A 23,623-nucleotide genomic window follows, 5' to 3' on the forward strand; every position below is an offset into this window, starting at 1 on the left:
TGTTTAACAAAATTTCTAATTTGAAGATAGTAAAAGAAATGTGTAGCTGGGAGGTTAAATTTTGAACGTAATTGTTCAAAAGATGTAAATATGTTGTCTATATAAAGATCTCTGAGCATTTTAATCCCAAAACTTTTCCAGGTATTAAAAACTGGATATACTTGCGAAGGTTGAAAGAGGTGGTTCCCTTGCAAAGGTGCCACTGATAAAAGATTTTCCATCTTAAAATGCTTCCTAATTTGGTTCCATATTCTGAGTGAGTAAAGCACAATTGGGTTATTAGTATATTTGCGATAACTTTCATTTATTGGAGAGCAGAGCAGGGAATATAAAGAAGTACTACAGGATTTTACCTCTATTGCAGACCAAGCCTGTGTATGTGCATTTATTTGTGTCCAGGTTTTTATGGCTTGTATGTTTGCTGCCCAGTAATAAAACTGAAAATTAGGTAAAGCCATGCCACCTTCTGCCTGAGGTCTTTGTAGGGTCGCTCTTCGGATACGTGGGTGTTTTGAGTTCCAAATGAATGAGGTTATTATTGAATCTAACTGTTTAAAAAACGATTTATTGATATATATTGAAATGTTTTGAAATAAAAAGAGAAGTTTAGGAAGGATATTCATCTTAACAATGTTAATTCTTCCGGCTAGAGTGAGATGAAGGGTTGACCATCTATGCAAGTCTTGCTTAATTTTTTCCATACAGACGCCAAAATTTTGTTGATAAAGAGCTTTATGTTTACTTGTGATATTTACCCCTAGGTATTTAAACTGATCTGCTATGGTAAAAGGTAGGGTGTCTAATTTAATATTATATGCTTGTGAGTTCACTGGAAAGAGTATACTTTTATTCAGATTAATTCTAAGACCAGATATCTTTTGAAATTCTGTTAGTGCTGTTAAAACAGCAGGGACAGTGTTTTCTGGGTCCGATATATATAAGACCATATCATCTGCATATAGAGAAATTTTCTGTTCCAGTCCTTCTCTGACAATCCCCTTTATCTGATGAGAATTTCGGCAGTGAACCGCCAGTGGTTCAATAGCGATTGCAAACAACAGTGGCGACAAGGGACATCCTTGTCTGGTACCACGTTCTAGTTTAAAGTAGTCTGAGCAAATTTTATTAATACAAACTGAAGCTTCTGGACTGGTATACAGTAGTTTAATCCAAGCACAAATATTCGGGCCAAACCCAAATTTCTCCAATGCAGTGAAAAGGTAATTCCATTCGATCATGTCAAATGCCTTTTCTGCGTCTAATGATAGTAATATCTCTGGGGTGTTTGATTTTGCTGGTGAATATATAACATTAAACAAGCGTCGGAGATTTGAAGATAGATGTCGGCCTTTAATAAATCCAGTTTGATCTTGTGATATTACCGAGGGCAGCACTTTCTCCATCCTTCTAGCTAGGATTTTTGAGAGTATCTTAACATCATTATTCAGGAGTGAAATTGGTCTATATGATGCACATTGTAACAAGTCCTTATTTTGTTTAGGAAAGACGGTGATTAATGCTTGTCGAAATGTTTGAGGTAGTATTTGGTGGTCTTTAGCTTCTGTAAATGTTACCAATAAGAGTGGAGCTAGCTGAGTGGAGAATTTCTTATAAAACTCTACGGGGTAACCATCAGGGCCTGATGATTTCCCGCTTTGTAGTGACTTTATAGCGTCTAGTAATTCTGTTAGCGTTAGAGGTTTATCTAGTTCCTCAGCACTTAAAGCATCTATTTGTGGTATTTGTGAATTATCCAGAAATGCATTAGATTGCGTGTTGTCTTCTTTGGGCTCAGTGGAATATAAAGACTTATAGTAATCTCTAAATGTGTGCATTATTTTATTATGGTCGATGATTTCTTCTCCATTCTTGTTGGTGATTACTGGTATTGCATTGTGAACTTCTTGTTTATGAATTTGTTGAGCTAAAAGCTTATTAGCTTTTCTCCGTGTTCATAGTAATGCTGTCTAGACTTATAAATAAGTTGTTCAGTTTCTTTAGTTGTTAAGATGTTAAGTTCTGTATGCAAGGCCTGCCTTTTCCTGTGAAGAGCTTCACTTGGACGCCTGGCTTGTTCTTCATCTATTCTAGTAATTTCATTTCTTAGCTCTGACACTTTCTTGGTTTCTAATTTATTTCTATGGGAAAGATATGAAATAATCTGGCCTCTTAGGAAGGCCTTTAGAGTTTCCCAGAGTGTTCCTGCAGAAACCTCTGTAGACATGTTTGTCTCTAGGAAGAAGCTGATTTGTTTGGATATAAATTCTGTGCAGTTCTCGTCTGCCAATAAAAGAGGGTTAAGACGCCATCTGCGAGGTGAGTACGAGGGGCTTATTGATTTTAGCTCCAAGACTAGAGGGGCATGGTCAGAGATAACAATTGTGTCATATTTGCATAATTTAATTGTAGGCAGGAAATTATTATCTATAAAAAAATAATCAATTCTTGAGTAGCTATAATGCACTGGTGAGTAGAACGAATATGTTCTTGAGTTTGGGTTAAGAAACCTCCAGGGGTCTGATAAGTTGTGATCCTTTAAAAACTGTGTAATTATCTTTGCAGTATTAGATGTCGTCCCCCCTGTCACAGGAGTCCTATCTAAGAGTGGATTTAAAACACAATTAAAGTCCCCAGCCATTATAATTTTATGAGTGTTCACACTGGGAATGGATGCAAATAGATTTTGCATGAATTCCTTATCATCAACATTGGGTGCATAAACATTTATCAAAATCATTTTACTGTTATATAAGTTGCCCATGACCATCACATATCTCCCTTCAGGGTCCGACACTACCTCTGATGCTACAAAAGGAACTGTTCTATGTATGAGAATTCCCACCCCTCTAGTTTTCTTTATAAAGCTAGAATGGAACATTTGGCCAGTCCAGTCTTTTTGTAATCTGAACTGATCCTTGGTTAGTAAGTGGGTCTCCTGTAAAAATACTATTTTAGCGTTTAAGCCTGTTAGGTGAGAGCATACTTTCTTTCTCTTTAATTCGTGATTCAGGCCTTTAACATTCCAGCTCACAAAGTTAACTGTCCCATCATGGAGACATTGATTCTGAGTTTTTAATGTCATTTTATAGTTTTAATTGGTAATATGGCAGTTTTAATCTTAGTTTCAAGATTCCCCAGGAGTTGTTGCATGTTAGCCTGTTGCTGCATTGATATTTATAATTATAAGGATTATAAGAATAGATTAGATATAACCTGCTCTCCTTCTCTCCCCCCTTTATCCCCCCACCCCCCCATTTTGCCTCCCCACATGAGGCTAGACCCCACTTCGCGATGTTCCAGTCCTCTGACATACGAAGAGACAGAGCACGTCCAAAACAAAACAAACCCCACCCTGCAGCGGCGTTACAGAATTAAAACAGAGATATCTTTTACAGTTAAATCCTTAATACTATCTGCCGAAAATGTTCTCATTAACAATATTTAATCTTGAAATAATCTTCAGCGCTTTTAAGTTAAGATATTAAGGTTAAAAAAAAAAAAAAAAAAAAAAAAAAAAAAAACAACCCTGGGAGTGATTTTAAAAACTAGTCCAGGATAAACCTGGTAATTCATACTGTAATAGTATAATGGTAATTGTATAAATAGTAGAACAAGCATTAAACCAAGGGTATGAAGTTAAACAGTCTACTTTAAGGTATAGTAACAAAAAAAAAAAAAAAAAAAAAAAAAATTAAAAAAAAATAAAATAAAATAAAATAAAAAAAAAAAAAAAAAGGAAAAGAAATAAAAAAATAAATAAATAAAACGAATCCTACTTTAATCACTTCCACATTTTCACACTCACGTCTATAGCTCTATAACTCTGATTGAAACATAAACATATAACATATAAAGTCCAGATATAAAAAAATTTTAAAAAAAGAGAATAAGAGATGTATAATTATAATACCAGTCTCTTTAAACATGGATCCAGCGATCAGATCATCGGTCTTTCCCGTGCCTTGATAGAATACGGCTCTTTAATTTTAATTAACTTTCAAAAAAAGTGTCGGAAACAGCTTCTTTAATTCTTTTTCAGCTTCTTCTTTGCTGAAGAAAATATAATGTCCGTCTTGAACTTCCACTTTCAGTTTGGCAGGATACAAGAGGCTGTATTTGATATCGGCTTCCCGTAGCATCCTTTTAATGTCGTTGTAGGATCTGCGTTTTGCAGCTGTTGATGGTGAGAAGTCGGGAAAAATACGAATAAGATTATTTTCGAATATAATCTCTTGCCCTCCTCACTGGACAGTTCAAAAGACCAATCAAACTAACGATGACATCAAGTATTACCCAATCAAAAGTAGGAAAGGAGGCATCTTCATAAAATGCGTGTGGGATGATTTGCATGAGACGCTGCTTTAAAAAAAATGATAAAAAAAATACGGGATAAATCCCGTCCCGTGTTGATTCAAAATGGGACGCGCAATTTCATTCTCAAATGCGGCACGATTCCGTATTTTAAAGGACGGGTGGCAACCCTACAGTGCCAGGTAACCACCCATACAATCAGATTGTGATTCAGACTAGGAATGCAATGAATGTAATTACCCCGATCTACATACAAGGCGAAAGTCTTGCAACATTCAAAGATGATGGTTTGGGATAAGTACACCATAGAACATAAAAGAGCTTATGAAGCCTTGAACCGAAAAAAGCAAGATCTCAGAGATCGTAAAAAAAAAAATAGGAGGTAATGTCGTTTTACTCGCTGTAGATTTTAGTCAAACATTACCAGTTATTCCACGAGGGAGACCAGCAGATGAACTCAACGCGTGTTTAAAATCCATGCTTCTCCCACGCTCGGTTATATGTCGCGTGTTCTCGGGTAGGTACACCAAAAAATGTATACATTTAAGCATGTAATGGGCAAACAAAAAATGAGGTATACCCGAAGGCACTGCAGTAGTACTTAATGTAACTTTACTTCTTAAATGTTAATGTTTTACTGTTTAAAGCAAAGGGTGTTCATATCTAAATTCTTTTACTGTTTATTGCTCTTTATAATACATTTCTTAATATTCATTACATTGAATTCCTTTTGAAAATAACTTTGCTTTACAGAATTTATATTTTACATGTGCACTGCGGAAAAAGCCATAATGTTACATGGTATAGTTGTGACTGAATACAAATATCCTATGAGCCAACACATAAACAGAGTAAAATTAATATCCCAGAAAACACTAACACAAGAACACTTCAGATATGGAGCTATGAGTATACAATGACAATTTGTGGCAAGTTAATAAAAGCAACGAGAGGTGCTGCTTGCTAAAAGGTGAGTGGCTATAACAGTGAGATGGAATACATTCAGAGGTGTCATAGGCAGTGAGAGACAGAATGTGTTCATGAAAAGGCACCATTAAGAAAAGCGAGAAGCTTGAGTTAGGTGAAATGGGTGAGATGATCCACTTAATGCCTGTGACCCAGAGCAAAGTGAAATAAAATGTCTAATGGCACCAGAGAGCTGCAAGACTGACAGATCCTACCATTCATGAGTGAGTAGATCGAACTCCCCATACAGCTGCCCCATAGTGATGGACTTGGGATTGAGAATGTCGGTGTGAACAACTTCATAGGTGCCTCCACTAACAGATGGCTGCCCCTTTAATGCAGTCATGGCACCAGCCAGGACCTCATAGCACTAGAAAAGACATTGAGGAGAGATTAATTATCACAGATTTCACTTTAGCAATCAGAAAACAGCAAACAAAAGTAAAAAAAATAAATAAATAATCTCACCTTAGTCTTGCCTGAGCCAGTGGGCCCTACTAGCATCAGGCCGTGCCGTACAATAGTGGTCTCATAGAGCTGAATGCACTTGGAGATGAATCCTGTAACATACATAGACATGATGGAGTTGTATAGATTCAACATGCAGGTGGGCACTGGAATATACAAGTAGGCCTCTGGAAACACTGGACTGACTCACCTTCAACATCCTTGAGGCCCTTCTTGTAGCACACATCACGGATGGACTGCTCCAGTATGCCATAATCAATGGGTTCTTCTTTAATTTTGGGGAAGAGGTCAGAGACGATGCCATTGAATAACTTCAGGTCATCTTGGAGGAACTTGGGCACGTTGACGTCTCGGATGGCACGGAGGCAGATCAGCTCCTATAAAATATCAGGCTGCTTTAGTGCAGAAACCTCACGTTATATTATATTAAGTTATAAACCTTATACTCAGTAATGATGGCCTCAGGCATTACCTCACCCTCTTCATTTACAGACCTCTAAAAGGGTAGACAATCATCTCTCTGTCCACAATATCATGTCCAGAACCCAATAAACCCAATTATTGTAATTATTGGATGTGTGTGCTCTGTTAGCAGCCAGCTGCCAACACAAACATCAGACATATTGTGTACTTCCTTGCATGACACTCTTCTTTTTTTGGGCTTCCTTGAATTTCTTCTGCATGTACCACACCTGCAGGTGGCTCACCATAATACCTGCACATCACACGTCTGATAACTTTCTAACCCAATGCTGTATTACCAGCCTGTTAATTCACAGTTCTGATGCCATACCTCATTCAGATTGGGGTTCTCTCTCTTCAAGTTCCCTGCAGCAGAGATAACAGTCTTTACAGCTCTCATGCCAAAGTCATAGTGGTCCTGAGAAGAGAAGAATAATCGGTTCAGCTTTAAAATCCTGGAGGATGTACCTCAAGACACAAAGGGTAGTACAAATCCTGTTACCAGTGAGCTAAGTGTCTTTATTGACATACTATACATACACTCTATTGCAGCATACGGTGGTATGAAATAACATTCCCCAGGAATATAGTGAAGATATAATGAGTCTAAATTATGTTAACATTTGAATGGCGGAAACAATTTATTCACAAAATATACTTCAAGATGTACAAGATGATTTACAGGTATGTCTCAAACCTGTTCGCCGTCATGTTCAACACATGTACCATATGGGGCACATAAATTGTCCACAAAAATTGTATACAAGTATATAAATATATATACACACAGTAAATAAAAAGATTAGTGAAGTTGTGCAACATTTTCATGCAACACTTATTTTTTGTCATATAGCATACATCTATATATAATTTTTTTGTCTTCATCAGGAGAATAGAACAATGATACTCTATTGTCAATACAACCAGTTTAACGTGAATATGTCAAACAAAATACCTTACATACATCTGCTCTGCTTCAGTGGTGCGTTAGCAGTCAATAAAAATGTAATGGCACACATTTACAAATTGTAAAACTGGATAAAGATTGAAATGCCAGCAAAATCCTGATTGTTAATCAAGCAGGAAAAGTCATATTCCTTCCATGTATTAAGTTAGATACTGGTGGTTCTTCAGCAAGTAGATTACCATTTATCTTACACAGACAACAACTTCCAATAGTTTTGGCTTTTGCAATAACTGCAAATAAATCTCAGGGTCAGAGTTTTGACTGTGTTGGAATATACCTGTGGACCAAAAGCTCAAGGGGGGTAGGGGCACCACAGACAGCCAGAGGGGCCCACCCCCAGTTATACTATAAATAGATAAATAAATAAGAGGTAAGTGCATAGGTGGTAATAATTTGATATACAGTAGGTAGTAAAAATAGATAGAGACAGAAGAAGTCTGAAATTAGTTTTTTACTATCACATGATTAGAAATATAAGGAGATGAACTTATAATAAACTAGCAAAATACCCGCGCTTTGCAGCGGCGAAGTACTGCCTTAAAATTGTTATTAAGAAAAAAAGTACAGTAAACATTTTTAAACTGAGGGAAAATATACAAATAATTATTTGTTAAGGATCTCTTTGTATACCACGTTTTCAGTTCGGCCCTCCGGTTGTAATATGACCAAGCTGGGCGCTGAGCTTACTCTTGAGCATGCAACGTACAGTTGGCCATGTGAAAAGCAATCTTGCCTCAAATCAATGCCAACCTTTTGCAGGGTTTGTTCCTGAGACTTATTAATTGTCATTGCGAAGCAGAGCCTTACTGGAAATTGGAGGCGTTTGAATTGAAATGGGAGATCAGAGGGTATAATGGGGATGCGAGGAATAAAAAACTCTCTCCCCTGAGCCACTGCCAGTAAAAATAGTTGCCTCAATTAGGTTCTTTTGCAGACACGTGACCTGAAGTCTCGTGCCGTTACAAAGTTTCGGTGGCTGTACGGAAATCCACAATCGGCTTTTTTGAGGCAAACCTGTTGTTTTCGTATGAGCCGCTTTTTATTATTGGGATTGTACCTAGAAACAGAAGCTCTATTAACTTGTGGATTTGTGTGCGAATATTTAGCAGCAGCATCTCTATTAACTTGTGGATTTTTCTGCGAGTATTTGGCAGCAGCGTCACAAAGTTGTTTCCGTCTGGCTGCATCAGAAAATGTACCATGACGTCTGACACGCCTCCTTTTTACTGTTTTCTCACAGTTTGAATTGCTGCTGTCATAATCGGTTTGTGTTTCATGGTTTGTTTCAATTACGTTAGTATTTGCAGGACTTGTTGTGTTGAAGTGACATTCGGCATCTGTCAAGTGTTGTAAGCATACAACCGGTTTCATCGATAACTTCGCATCCAGCTTTTGAGAGTTGAAACATTCATAAACATCAAAGTGTCCACTACTCAAATCATCACCTGTGAATCTAAGATGTTTAAGGCAGCCAACTACGTGGGAGGCCGGGGGAAACAGGACGCAACCCCGCCTCACACGGCGACCGAGCTGCAGGCTATGGACGTCTATATGTACATAAGTAGGATTCAGTTATGACCGTTAAGCAGGTTTCATTTCGAAATTCTACACATAACTTTTGTAAGTAAGCTGTAAGGAATGAGCCTGCCAAATTTCAGCCTTCTACCTACACGGGGAGTTGGAGAATTAGTGATGAGTGAGTCAGTGAGCGAGGGCTTTGCCTTTTATTAGTATAGATAAAGCCATAAAGCTGCTATCTGTTTCATTCTTGGTAGTTACTTGATCTTCCAATATAAATATGGATCTTCATATGTCATGCTTTACTGTACAGTGCAATGCAAGGAATTCTGAGACGCTTATACTGTGAGATGTGTCCTGTTAACTTAAGATTGACTGGCCGCTGTGCAGCGTAAACAAGCTAGCTAAAGTGCCACTTGAAAAAATAACGACTCTGGCAAAAATGTAAAATCTTCATTAGTTTAATTAAAGAAGACAAAATGCACATCAGGCTTGTGGTAGTTTATAGTTTTCTTCATAATAAGATTTTAAAATATTATTTTATTTTACATTTTAACCTTTTTCTAATTATTTTTACCTGTTATGATGGACTACTTTGAACCACATCCACATCTACAATGCAAACCCACAATCTCACACTCACGGCCCTACTACAGAGAACAAATATGAGTGTCCAGTTAAACAGGAGGGTTCAGTTGCTGCTAGCTGTATGGCAAAAACTCTGCCCCTCACTAAAGACCCATTCTGTTTTGCTGTACTACTTCCCAGTTCTAAAATTTTCACAGGTAGGCCATTTCCATTTGATTATAGTGAGGAGCTCAACAATATATAAATGCATATTCTTATCACAAGTGTTTCTGCATTTTGTTTCTTAGTCGCCTTTTGCTTAATATACAGTACCATACATATCTAACAAGCTGTGTTCATATGTATATAGAGTACATGTACAGTGCATAGTTAGAAAAATCACAGAACAGTCAGTTTCCATTAGCTGTGCTTTTTATTTAATTGCTGCCCTCACGAGTTGCGTAGGCCGTTGTCTGCCAGCTCTTTGTGGCGTATGTGAGGAGGCATTCTGTGTCTGTGCCTTGGCTGTTAATGGCCACTAACAAACACCAATTTACGGTAGTGAAAGTCAGGGTTGAAACCTCTCCTCTGAAATGCTCAGTGCTTGGTGAATACAAATGTCACTACTGCCTCCGAGTCGGGGTGGCCATTCACTTTGAGCTCTCTCCCTTGTACTAAATGTATCCTCATCTTTTGAATGGATAATCATAATTACACCCACACTCTAAAATGAATCAGATTACAGCATATTCCATCAAGTTTCAGAAGGTTGTTTGCTCACCGCGTTACACAGATGATGACATCGCTAGAAGCTGTGAAGAGAAGAACAACTGAGGGCATCCCAAGACAAAAAGGACATGCCCTAGTTTGGAAGAAGAAAGGAATGAAACCGTCTTTAGCCTTGAGCAGAAAAGACTGCATGTGGATCGTATATAGCTCTAAAAAATTTACAAAGGCATTTATAAAATTCACCCAGCAGCATACTTTGAGTTAAACAGTGAATCACGTACTCTGGGAAGCCTATGAAAATCAAGAGGAAATGCATTTAGGACAGAAGCCTGGAAGCTCAACTTCACACACAACAGGGAATCTCAAAGAAATTACTGAGCCATGTAGTTAAAGCAGCAACCTGGTCACCTTTTAAGCATAAAACCTGCAGGAGATATCGGAACAACTTAGTTATTAGCTAACCAGACGGACTTGATGGACTGAATGGGCTCCTCTTGTTAGTGTACATGACTATGCTCTACTGATGCAACGCATTAAAGGAACCTACCATAAAAACAAATTGTTTTTTTTCCAATTAGAAATATTTCACCTTTGAAAAACAACTTTTTAGTAGCAATTTTATGCATATTTTATTTACTGTGTAATCTTCAGAATTTAGCAAGTTTAACTACTATAATGTAATTGGGTGAGCTGAAAGATGGCATAGCAGTCTGTGCAGAAGGGACTTAGTGGTCTTTCTGGGTCCTCAAGAGAATTCTTCAGGAATCTTTCCAAATATGAAAATTATTATTATTATTTGTCAATGTGAGTGTAAGTGTGAGTAAAAGTGTGCCATGCAAAAGGACTGGCCTCCTGTATCAGTCACTGCCTTGTGCATGATGTTGCTGGGCTTGAAATAGCTTCTCTGGAACCTGAGATAGAAACACATGGAGCGGAGATCTTTTCATTTTCAAATTAGATTAATTTACATTTCTGTTTAATTCAGTTCAGTTCAACTCAATTCACTTACTATCCATTTTCAAACTTATTTAATTCATAATTCAATGTATTTTATATTCTTTACTTCCCACATGGCAAATACTATGCAATGAAAAAATGCAATATACTGAAAAATAAAATAAGAAAACATTTAAAACATAAAAATACAATGTAAGAAGTGTATGTAAAGAAAATGAAATAGTGACAATATAAGCTGATGGTAATAGGGGCACATAATGTCCCAGTGGTTTATGCTGCTGTTTCACAGCCCCAGGGTCCTGAGTTTGAATTCCGGCTCTGGTGCTGCCTGTATGGAGTTGGCGTGTTCTCTTTGTGTTTTTCTCCTGGTTTTGCTTTGCTTTGTTCCCCCACATCTCAAGGACATGCAGCTTAACCTGGCATGAGTGGGTAGGCATCTGAATATGAGCAGCCTGTGTTGGACTGTCATGCTGTTCTGGTTTGGTTCCTGCCTTGTTCCTAATGCTACTGAGGTTGGCATTATCTACATGTGATGCTGAACTGGATAGGCATGTTAAAAAATGGATGAATAGATTGATCATATTGTATAAATGTATAAATCTAATGTTGGATAACAAGTGATAATCTGGAGGAAACACACTTCTGTATTCCATAGCAAATGTGGACAGACATACAATTGTCTTTTTATATTCAGTACACTGTGTGTATACCTGATGAACGTTATGTTCCTTGCTGCAGGCATATCTAACCTTGGCCTGTTAGGATTTAGTGATACCGAGCAATGGCAGTGCTGATGCTGTACACTCAGTTTGGTATCTTGAGCGAGAGGGTGGTGCCACTCTTTCAGTTGCTTACCCCATTATGTGACAACATACCTGAGAGCTCAGCTGCTCTGAGGACAGTTTGAAAGTGGTCGTGATCTTCTTGGACAGGACTTTAGCATTGTTGAATCCAAAGGAGTACAAAGAGATTTCAGCAATCATGGCATAGTCAGGGACCATCATAGCAACAGGACGGAACAGAGCCTGCAGCAAGCATGGAAAAGAAAAGCTTTAGCGTCTCCTTGCCTCAAATGCTTGTGATAACTGTGCTTGAAAAGCAAACAACTCACTCAGGTCATCAATGACCACAACATGCATTTTATATCTGATTAAAAAAAAATTCTACACTTTGGTGGAAAGGCAAATAAGACCAAGTTATTATCCATGCCAGAAGTAATTAATACCAAGGGGACGTTTCCAAATGGTTCTTCTGCCCAGACATCACTTGGCGTTAAGCTTGTACTTAACCAAAAAAAGAATATATGATCATAAAAATCAAGTAATCCAGAACTTTAGTATGCTTAATCCAGTTCAAATAAAATTTTCTATTATGAGCTATTTATATAAAATTCTGCCCGTATTTACAACAATAAGAAAAATATGCGGATACAATGACTCCCTTCAACCTGTTCAGCTTAAACTGAAAGCTTTTTGTATTCCTGAGTTCACCTTCATGCTGTATATTGAATAAAATAAAAATCTGACCCTAGTTTGTGCTAAAGATGCTCCTTAGCTCGATTACCAATACTATTAGATTTTATTCTTCAGGTGATCCATTCACAGGACTTGTTATCCCGAGGTGTTGACTGTCTTTGTTCTTTCCCTGCATACTTGTAGCTACAGCCGGATAGTACAGACTGGATTTAACCGGGACAATCACTGCACCCTCCTCTTGCTTACATTCACCCAGTTTAAAACGCGTTACCCCTGTTTGTCCTCTTCATCATGAAGTAGCCATGTTGGCCATACAGACACCTAAGGGATCACATTAAATGGAATGAAACCTCAGGTCCTCCTAACAGTATCACTGCAGCATCCATCATTACAAATTTTTACATTAAAATTACAACTTGGCCAAAGTCAGATATTTTAACTGAGCAGTAAAAGACTTGCCTGCTCTTCATGGCTATTTTGCCATATAACCCTTCGGTGCCCTGCCTGTTCTGAAACGGCCCTCCTCAGCTCTGCACACCTAGTGCGCAGTCCCTACATACTCTCTTGGTACCAACAGCAGCATTACTGCTTTGTCTTACCTTCAAATTATCAGGCAGTTCTGTGCGGCCGGCATATCCTGGGTTCATTGTGATAAAGACAGCGCAGGAAGGCACCAGGGGTATATCAACTCCTTCAAATGTGAATATCTCCAGCTGAAATGACAACCAAGTCCAAAGTGAATTGGCACCTTTCACTCAGGAATATAACAGAATCAATTCTTTTATGTAAACCTGCATTACTAAGTAAACTGGACTTCCCAAAAAAAAACATTGATTCATTCATCCTATCCAATTCCTAATTAATTCAAAGACTGTTGGGATGTCGGAGCTTATCCTGGTACTCTCCATTTTTGTGTGCTTCTTGTTCCTCCTTGCTGTTCAAATATAACACAATTTTTTATTCAAGCTGGGGTCCCCGCTGGAGTTTCTTGTGTGCTGTTCTAAATATCGTGTGACAATGTTTGTTTTTGCAATGTTTACGCCACTGAAAAATTTTAATCGATGGGAAGCCTGTTAAATCTGGGACATTTAGATATTCTTTAGTTATTTATCGGAACACATAGCCTGCAATCAGAAATGTTTCCATTACTGGGATGTCTGGTCACCCTAGCAAATTATAGCGTCTGTGAAATAGTGAATCATTATAAACTGCAGGTAATGGAGCTGTGAGGGTGGCTTAGTCTCGGGTTAATACTGAATAAATGTTGATTTACTTCATGCATAACAGCTTACATGACGCTGGGTACTTCAAACATATAAAGATAACCTTTTGGTTCTCTTGCTTGTATTTGTATTTTTATGCTTAGAAAGGTCTCTGAGTCTACCTGTTATGACTTACAGCAGGGATGAGCAACACCATCCTGGAGGGCCACACTGGCTTCAGGTTTTGTTCAAACCCAGTTTCTTAATTAGAAAACAATCATTGCAAATAACAGATCTTATTTAATGGCATGGCTCGTGAATGTTTTAACTCTGCCATGTCAAGTCAAACTTTTTACTTTCTAAGTATATCATCCAAACCTAAAACGATGGAGTAATTTTCATCCATTTGTTTTTTATCTTCAGTTTCCTTCTAAGTATTTTATTTAAACAAATAGTTCACAATGAGTACAAACAGCTGTAAATGGAAAGAGGCTAGATGGAGAAGTGCTGGTTCCTTTGTCATTTGCATCTTATTGTTAATAAGAAGCAATTAAAACAGTGAAAGACTAAGTGTTTAAGACTAAAATAAGCAATTACGGATTCCAACTCTTAACAAGCAAGACAACTTAAATCAAGCACAAAAATGTGACTTGAGCAATAAGTGTTTCATCGGAAACAATTGACTACTCATTAATCAACTAGGCTGGAACAAAACCCTGCAGCCACTGCGGCCCTCCGGGACTGACATTGCTCACCACTAATTTAAAGCATCGAGATGTGTGAAATCCTGATTTGCTGGTTCTCTTCCATTTGCAGACAGAGACTTGCCTGCCAGTCCGTGTGCATGGAAACAGCTTGTGACACTGAGTAACTTCCTATCCCTTCACACAGTCTGCTGGTGTTAAACTAACTTGGATTGGGGATCTGTTTGCTGTCAGTAGTAGCTATCGTAAGTGAAAGACAGGACATTATGCAAAATATACAAGTTGGTGTAAAAGGTAGTGTCAAGGTAAAATTGGCATAGTAAGAGTTATTTGTAGTTGAAGTTGCACAGAACATTTCTCTGTTTTAAGATAAATAAGCTCATAGATTTGCCAATGCTTTTCAGTGGGAGAGTTTGAAATTTCAAAAATGCGTACAGCCCAATCTGACTGAGATATCCTAATGAAAATGGAATTGCCTCAATAAATTTCCTTGAAGAATACATGTGCAACATTTCAAAAAAACTGCCTCACTTCGGGCCAAGATATTTCATGCAGACAGACAAACACAGGCTACCACAATAGGTGCTTTATGCATTATAGGCGAACACACCTAAAAATAAAGATTGATTCACTGAGTGAAGCATTACATAAAGGACGGACTTTGGGTTCACTAGATGTTGGATTAAAATCAGAGACTCACTCTTTGTTGCTGAGCTTTCTGGATGGTTGTGATCTGCTGAGCTACCACAGACAAGACCTCCACATCTATCCGGTTGAACTCATCAAAACAAGCCCAGGCGCCAGAACTGAAAAAAGCAAGAAATAGCATTGCATACTATTTATCATATTTATCTGTAAACCCTGTTGCAAAGAAATGTGGGGATCAAACATTACATGGGAGCATAACAGTATGAAAAAACATTTTTTATCATTTGTCAATTAATACCAATTAATGAATAATCAAAATTGTTTCCCATTACATTTACACTTACGTGTATGCAACACAGCAATTACCTTACACACCAGCACCCCTTAGGTGGTAGTCACTTCAAAAGATAGAAATAAAAGCCCCAGAAACAAAATTATAAGTCAAACATTTAAAATGAATCATCAAGATATCAAAATTAGAAATTCAGAAGTTGACATTTTCAGGATAAAAGTTATAATTATTAAATTCATCCATCCTTCCATTTTCGAAACCCACTTTCACTAGCCCAAGGCCTGTCTCAGCAGTGCAGGGTAAAATATAAGAGGCAGCCCCATGGAGAGGATGCCACTTTATGTCCACTCGCACATCCACAGCCACTCACTTATATGTTACAACTGCCAATTCATTTCACATGAATGGCTCCAGATTTATTAAACAGGAGTATATTGAGACAGGAAGAAAGTGCCACCTGCACACGATGTGAGACCAGGCCAGTAGGTCACATCCAGGTCTCTGGGGCTACGTACCCTATAGTGACAACCATAACAAAAATGACACTATAATATTTGGAGATCTACAGTATATCATAATTATAATACATTAAAGCACATTTTCAAGATTCAGTCAAAACTGCACCATTATCAAAAGCAAAATTGCAGTCAATAAATTCAAGTTACAGATAAAAATTCAAAATTGTGGTTTAGGAAACTAAATATCTGAGGTTAAACGTTATTATTACTGTGGCAAACATATACTGAGAAAAAGTTACAATCTTTAAGATGTTAAAGCAGAATGTTTTGATTTAAGGGTTGTTCTCCCAGCAATCAGTTTAGGGAGCTAAAGTTGAACTCATAAATAGGAATTTAATACAGTATTTGGAAAAAAAAAAAAAAAATAGAAATAACATATGTGGCAAAAAAGGCAGGTGTGTCATGTATTGTGCTCATTCATGTTGATCTCCCTGCCTCATGCTTTCTGTTGCAAGATATTTAGCCTTATTGATTTTTTGTTTTGGTCTTGTTCAGTATAATGTAGTGTGAAGTGGAAAGATGACTTTGGCACATGTGTATTTACTTGAAATATGGAGCTCTAAGTTCATTGTTTTATATGGAAGATCAGACTGAATCTCACAGAGCATGGTCCAGGCTTTGGTCTTGTCTTGTCTGGACTACTGTAACTCTCTGCCAGCAGGAGTATCAGCACATATCACCAGGCTACTGCAGATGATTCAAAACACAGCATCATGTCTGGTGTTCACACAGCCAAGGCGGGCACTTGTCACTCCCCTTTTCAGATCACTATAGGGTGGTCCAGATCTAACTATGCAATTATTGCATTGCATTAAAAGTTGCATAGTTAAATCTGGACCACCCTGTACATTGGCTTCCTGTAGCTACATGTATTAAGTTCAAATCCTTGATGCTTGCCTACAAAGTAATCAGTAGGTCAGCAACTAAATATATGGAGACACCTGTGAGGTCCTATGCACCTTCTCTCCCACTCAGGTCTGATGATGAATGCCGTCGGGTGATGCATGGTAAATCTCAATCCTGACTCTTTTCTTGTTCAGCTCTGAACGAGCTGCTCTTCTCCATTCAAACTTGTGACCCTCTCAAAGCATTTAAAAAGCATTTGAAGACTCTCTTGTTTGATGAATTTCTGTCTACAAGATAAATTTGTTAGGTTTTTGTGGCCTAGGGATTTTTAACTTGCTCATGTTTTGTTTTGAGCTCTTCACTTGTGGTGATCGATTTTGTAGGCTTGTCCTGTAACTCATCTCCAATTATGTTGATCACTTTTATAAATTCTCCCTGTGATGGATTGGCACCCTGTCCAGGGTTTGTTCCTGCCTTGTGCCCTATGCTAGCTGGGATAGCCCCCAGCAGACCTCTGTGAACCTATTCAGGACTAAGCGGGATAGAAAATGACAGACTGATTGACTTTTCTCAGTCACTTTGGATAAAAGCATCTGCTAAGATAATAAAGGTAAATGTAAAATTAGGAAAGATGATGTTTTAGTACAGCTTAAGTGAAGTATCCTTCTACCTCACTTCCTACAACTGTGATAACATTTTTTATATAGAAAGTAACACTTTGAACTGGATAAATAAGTTAAAAAAGGAGACATGGAGAGATTCTACTTAATAGTGTAATATTAATTTGCCCTTTAGAAACTTTTTATGCTAGGTGTGCCTGTGTCTGCTCCAATTTCTGTTTGAGATTGACAGAAGTACTCACTGTTGTAACCCATCTGTGAATCTGTATAATCCCATAGTCTGCCTCAAGTAAGCAAATCCACAAAGCTAATTGTTTTCAACTGCCGGTATTGTCAGAGAGTAACTGTGGACGGTCAGAATGAAATTCCAGTTCAGGTCAATGATGGGGACACACAATAGTTTCACTAATTACTTTTATAAATCACATGGTGGGTTGGCCATATTGGTCAAGTGTCCTGCTCATTCCCTTATCTCTCTCTATAATACTCCTGAACCCTCTTGAACACAATCCTGCTTTTTCTTTGTTTTCTGATAGTCACAAAAATTGGGTTGGTTATGCAACTCCCGAACAAATAATTCCACATATATCTTTTATTTGCTATACAGGTTAGAATAAAATAAATAAATAAATTCCTGTTAATATTGTATTTATCTTTTTGCATATCAACTACTCCACTCTACTGCAGGGCAATTAAGATGATGGAAGCAGACTACACAAATAAATTACATTTATATCAAGACTGCACAGCAGGAGCCATCTAGAGGACAAGTTGAGTGTTACAATACCTTGCAAGCCCTTTGAAGAACTTGCCCATGGCCATGAAGTCCAGCTGATCTGAGCAGTTGAACACCACTGTTTGAATGGCCAGTGCTTTCCCCAGATCCTTGGTGGTTTCGGTCTTGCCTGTCCCAGCAGGACCTGCAGGAGCCCCTCCAAACTTTAAATGCAGGGCCCCTGTCAGCGTTAAATAACATCTACAAAAGCAAATGCACTTTAGTTTTGTGGCACATAAAGCTTTACTAGAGATAATCAAATTGAAGAGGAGGCCAATGGACAGTACCTATCAGTGAGAGGAGTGATAACCAGCCGACCTGTGTTTCCCAAGTATTCATAGCCGTAGAGAAATTCAGCATTGACAGCGCGGATGTAAAGGTCGTCATTGTTCCAGTAATACCTGGTGGTTACAAAATAAACTTTTCTGATTAACAAGAAATCTCTAGTGGTGACTCCCACACGAAAAGACCACTGAAGAAAGAGCAACTAAATGTTTAAAATTCAGGATTGTGATGCTGTGTGCACTTTTGCACTGTTTTGAGCACGCTACTGGTTCTTTTGTTTTCTTTCATAAAGTGTTTGTCTAACAGGCACGGTCTTTAGGGTACAAGATGACCATAACTCGATAATGTGGCGATGTAAGGTGATGTCACGCTGGCCATGACCTTGAGAAGCATGGGAAGATTGTCAGTACTTTGGATCTGTTTAGAAATCACAGTCTCTATCATTCTGATTTTTCTTCTTACTTTGTAGGTAAACTTACTTGATTTTTGGTCCACTTGTTTAAAAAATGTTTTTTTGTTTTTTGTTTTTGTTCTTTATTTCGCCTTATACAATTTCTTGTATTAGGAATTTGTTAGTTTTCGCATACTAGGGCAGTTGGCAAAAACACTACGAATATTCTTAACATAACAGCAAAATTAATACATGGTACAATATTAAATAAGTACAAAATAGACCAAACACAACCAAAAACAGGATTAACATGCAAAAATCTACAAATTAATATAAACACAAAACCAACTTGAGCCAGGACAACAACTCTGGCGTAATATGACAGGCATGTGCTATCAGCATGGTTATCACTTTGGTTTTATAATGATGTATTATTTTTTGGCAAACCAACACTAGTCTACCATTTTACCATTAAAATGGGTGCATAACTGAAAAGAAGAAGTCAATATGGGTTTTATTGGAATGATGGGTTGGAAAACAAAGCTATGGTCAAAACAGGAGTCAAGAAAATTGATCATCAAAGCCTCAAATGCTAACCAAAAACAAGTCTTAATTTTCGAGTCAAGTTTCTAAGGCAGGAGTCAAAAATTAAGTTGCACATATTCTCTTTATGTTTATCCACTCTTGGATGATTCAGGATTGTGCAAGATGACCTTTATATAATTTTGTTGATGATGTCACCATCACACAGTCCCAGTGCATCATGGGATGCATTACTATGGTAACAGGGGATACCAAGGCCAGATTAAGACCCCCACAGGCTCCTGGGTATCTTAGCTCCTTAATAGAGCGTCATCATACTGTTAACAATGCAGTGCCCAGCATTTCTCATTCTTGATTTTGGAGCAGGACTTGGTCGCTTCATCAAGCAGGGTGGAGGGGGTTCCCCCTCGGTAATTTTGATTTGCAGATACTCGATTATTTCATTAGGTAAGTAGAGGGGGGTGTAATGATGAAAAGGCCCCTTGCCATCACAGGACTTGATGGTAGATCCACCCCGGGGGACACAAAACCAAAATGAAGTCAAATAAATGTGAAAAAATGAACAACTATTAAATGAAGACTCCAAACAAAAAACGTCAAAAATGGGTTTTCTGAATAAGAAAAGCACCAAAAAAAAGATATAAATGATATTTAGGCTAAAGGAAAACCCAAGAACAATTAAACAAGAATTACTATCACAACAAATGTCATTTAAATGACACCTCAGGGTAACAGCCTTGAGCAATCCAACCTCAATTCCATTTTATTCTTTTTATAGCCTTTAACCTCACCATTCCACTTGACATTGCACTCAAGATGTTCTGATGGCTGCTGCGGTTTGACTAAATCTGCAAAAGAAACATGAAGTGTTACCTGAGCTGGCTAATCCACTCAAAATCATTGACGCTGCCCACTTTCTCCTCAATTAGCTTGGCAGCCACGTCCTTCGCATGCACTTCTATCACAATCAGGGCGGACAGCACTGATCTCTGCATTTTGGACAGCTTACCCCTGACTAGGGCTACAAGGTCATTGAGCTGGAAAAGAGAAAGATTAGAATTATGAAACTGATAAATACAAAACAAAATGTGATAAGATGAAAAGATAAAATGAAATTGGCACCTGAGTCCCTAGCACTGGGTACAGCCGATCTTCTAGATCACCTTTCTCAAGAGCCTCTGACACTTCTAAAGTCCAGAATGTCTGGCATCCAGCAATGACCACTTGACCAGGCCAAGCCAAAACCCACTGGGTGCGTAGAACCTGAATTAAGAAACCAGAGATACAGGGTTATGGGAATACATACCTTGAAAAGTGTGGGTGTTACATCTATAATGATGTGCTGGGAGAAGAAGACACTTAAACCGTCAAAAGCATTAATACAACATTCTTTCAGCTTAAGGGTGAATCACGTACCCGAGGACACCAATGGAAATTAAGGGAAAGTGCATGTACAACAGAAACCAGGAAGCTCTTCTTTGTGCCAAGAGTTGAGGGAGTCTGGAACAAACTACTGAGACATGGAGTTGAAGCAGAAACCTGGACAACTCTTAAGAAGGTGAGATGAGATGATGGGACAGCATAGCTATTAGCTAAACAAACGGGCTTGACGGACTGAATGGTCTCCTTTCGTTTGTCAAATTCCTTATGTTCTTAAATGACAGCTGACTAAGGGCAAGATTGTATGGAGAGCTTCAAAAGCTGTAAACAACAAATTAATACTAAAGGGAAGTCAGAGGACAAGGCACTTGCACAAAGCAGTTAGGAAATATTTATCAGAAGTAGTTTATCATAGCCAGCAAACATCAGACACTAATAATATAATCATGGCACCAATACACCAATGTACTGTAATTCATCTTTCATTCGTTAGGTGCTGAAGTGCCATCCTAAATGTGTTACCTTTATACAAAAGTGGAACTGGTGTGGCTCCAGTAGTTGGCTTATCATTGCTGCTATGAACCCAGTTTTGTTTGTTTTGTACCATTTCTGTCCTGCGTATTTCATTTCTGTACAGACTGTGTAAAGTCTGGCAGGTTCTCGTGATGTTATCTGTACCTGCTACAGTATATGTGTTTATTCCTAATACAGTACTGCTCAGTTGTTAAGTGTGATATTATACTCTAAATTAGCTCTGTAAAGGACATTGTGATGGGGCATGTTCTTAATGTTGCTAAATAAAAGTCAGATTGAACAACTGAGTGAGTGTCCAGAAACCATAAAGTGGGGAGACAAGGAGACTCACACTGGAAATGGCACAGCAACCCTTAGTCTTAATGTGGGTGGCTTAAGGACCAGCAGACAATTCCCTGGAGGTATATTAACAGAAAGAACAGTGGAGAACCACCTTATTGAATTTCAATCAATAGATGGTGCCCACCAGTTAAAAGGTGACTGTCTTATTAGAGGAAGCATGCAGCCCACCTGCTGTCATTCAGGTTAATTCTTTTAGTGACAGGTCAGGGGTCAGAGGGGGAAATGCTTTATAAAAAAAAAGAGGACTGGGATCAGTACGCCCCACAAGCCACCCCTTACCCAGGAGAGTAATCAGCAGCAGGGGGCTCCAGAACTTTCTCTGCCTCTGCAGTCCACAGCTCATCCACTTCTGAATATGTGAGACTGTCTCATTTTCCTCTTCACGCATGAGGGGTCACGAATGTAAATTCCCAGGTTTAAATCTAAGCTAGTTATACTTGAAACAGTTTTTCGAAGCCTACTTACACTACCTTTGGCACCACTTAACATGTTGCTGGATGAGCTTGGCATTATTTCACGATAACCCAAATGTTTTAAGGAAGTCATCTACTAACATTCTCTCACAAAACAGCCATCCATCCATTTCCCAACCCACTGAATCCGAACACAGGGTCACGGGGGTCTGCTGGAGCCAATCCCAGCCAACACAGGGCACAAGGCAGGAACCAATCCCGGGCAGGGTGCCAACCCACCACAGCTCACAAAACATTTCCTTGGGATATCTTATTACCTGCTTTAGAATTCCTTTATTTAGGAGTGCAGGGTCAAAAGTGGTGTTAACCACAAGCACCCCCAGAGAACAGCTCTCGCACGTAGTAAAAAAACTAAATTATTGATGCATTGTTATTCCATTTGCTTTGATAGTAATGAACTCAAAAGGTACAAATCGTAATACAAGAACCCATCACAAAAATTAACCTTAACCCTAATTAATTCTTACTTCACTCAAGCTTCACATCTTACATCAGTGTGTGATGAGTGCACACCTGTAGTTTTTATCTAGAGGTCATCAAGTGGGGGTCATGTCTGAGTGAATATAAGTAGCATCTCGAGCCCCATTGTCACAACGACACCCGTGTCTCTAGAATCCCAAGCGGTGTACCTTTTTTACTTCTCTCCAATTCATTTCTGTTATTTCCTAGAGCGTTATCGATCACATTGATGCTTTAACTTGCACATCTCCTTTATCATTGCACTATTCTGCAACTGTTAAATAATGTATGTTGTTTAACTTATGATATTGATGTTATTTGTATGTGGTGTTATGTTCTGTTTTAAGCTAAAGTTAAATGCCTGCACATTAAGTACTGATCTGGAGGCTCAGTTTACCTCGCCCTTCTGAGGTTAGTGACAACTTCTGGTTACCTTGGGGTATTCCTCCAGGGAGCGATCAATGTTGTCTCGGACACTGTCCTTCATGGTCCTCTCCACATCACGGAGCCAGTCTTCCACATTGCCAGTGGGAAAGATGGGGTTGCACAGCTCGACCTCTTCACCTTCCCCGGAGTACATGTGTGTGATCTTCAAGTCCTCCTGGAATTTGAGCTGTACAAAGAGGTGATCAAAGAAGTTTCAGATCAGTTAGGAGGAGGTGGCCACCATGGCAGACATCAACTACAGGTATAGTCGTAACAACGAAAGCTTTGCCAAATTAAGACGAGTCTCACCATTGCAATATTCTCAAAACACTTGCGCAGATGTGGCTGCACAGCTGTAGGATCTTTGGTTTGGGAGAGGATCTCCAGCAGCTCATCATCAGACAGAAAGTAGAACCTAAAACAAAAAATGTTAAATATATTAAGGCAGACTTGGTTCCATTGTTCACAATGTATCATGCTGATGACACCCTACAGCTCCTGTAATCACTGAACACAACCAGGATGATACCTTGGGAAGGCTCCTCGCTTGGTCTCCAGGTAGTCGCTGAGACCTTTCTGGACCAGCTCAAGGAGTTTGTTACACTCTCGTAGATTCTCTAGCAATCGAGTGTCAGGGCAGAGAGTGATAACCTGCCAAAAGAAGAAGCAGTAACTAAACATGGTAACATTAGGGGGAACCTGACCTTCACTTTAACAGTTTGTTCCCATATACTAAAATTATAAAATAGAAAAGAAAATGTTTTT

General features: G+C 38.6%; 1 protein-coding gene across 1 annotated transcript in view; it reads right to left on the bottom strand.

The window, feature by feature from the left end:
• The window catches only part of dnah1 (dynein, axonemal, heavy chain 1), a 144,862-nt gene that overhangs the window by 77,935 nt on the left and 43,304 nt on the right, over positions 1-23,623 (bottom strand). The window contains exons 23-36 of the mRNA XM_051921101.1: positions 23,388-23,509; positions 23,168-23,273; positions 22,866-23,045; positions 20,367-20,507; positions 20,118-20,281; positions 18,313-18,426; positions 18,038-18,226; positions 15,027-15,132; positions 13,020-13,133; positions 11,821-11,970; positions 6,539-6,625; positions 5,936-6,122; positions 5,746-5,837; positions 5,493-5,647 (exon numbers count right to left, since the gene is read on the bottom strand). Coding sequence (XP_051777061.1) covers positions 5,493-5,647; positions 5,746-5,837; positions 5,936-6,122; positions 6,539-6,625; positions 11,821-11,970; positions 13,020-13,133; positions 15,027-15,132; positions 18,038-18,226; positions 18,313-18,426; positions 20,118-20,281; positions 20,367-20,507; positions 22,866-23,045; positions 23,168-23,273; positions 23,388-23,509 — 1,907 coding nt within the window. The remainder of the gene's footprint in view (positions 1-5,492; positions 5,648-5,745; positions 5,838-5,935; positions 6,123-6,538; positions 6,626-11,820; positions 11,971-13,019; positions 13,134-15,026; positions 15,133-18,037; positions 18,227-18,312; positions 18,427-20,117; positions 20,282-20,366; positions 20,508-22,865; positions 23,046-23,167; positions 23,274-23,387; positions 23,510-23,623) is intronic.

This window comes from Erpetoichthys calabaricus, chromosome 18 (genome assembly GCF_900747795.2).
Source record: "Erpetoichthys calabaricus chromosome 18, fErpCal1.3, whole genome shotgun sequence".
NCBI lineage: Eukaryota > Metazoa > Chordata > Cladistia > Polypteriformes > Polypteridae > Erpetoichthys > Erpetoichthys calabaricus.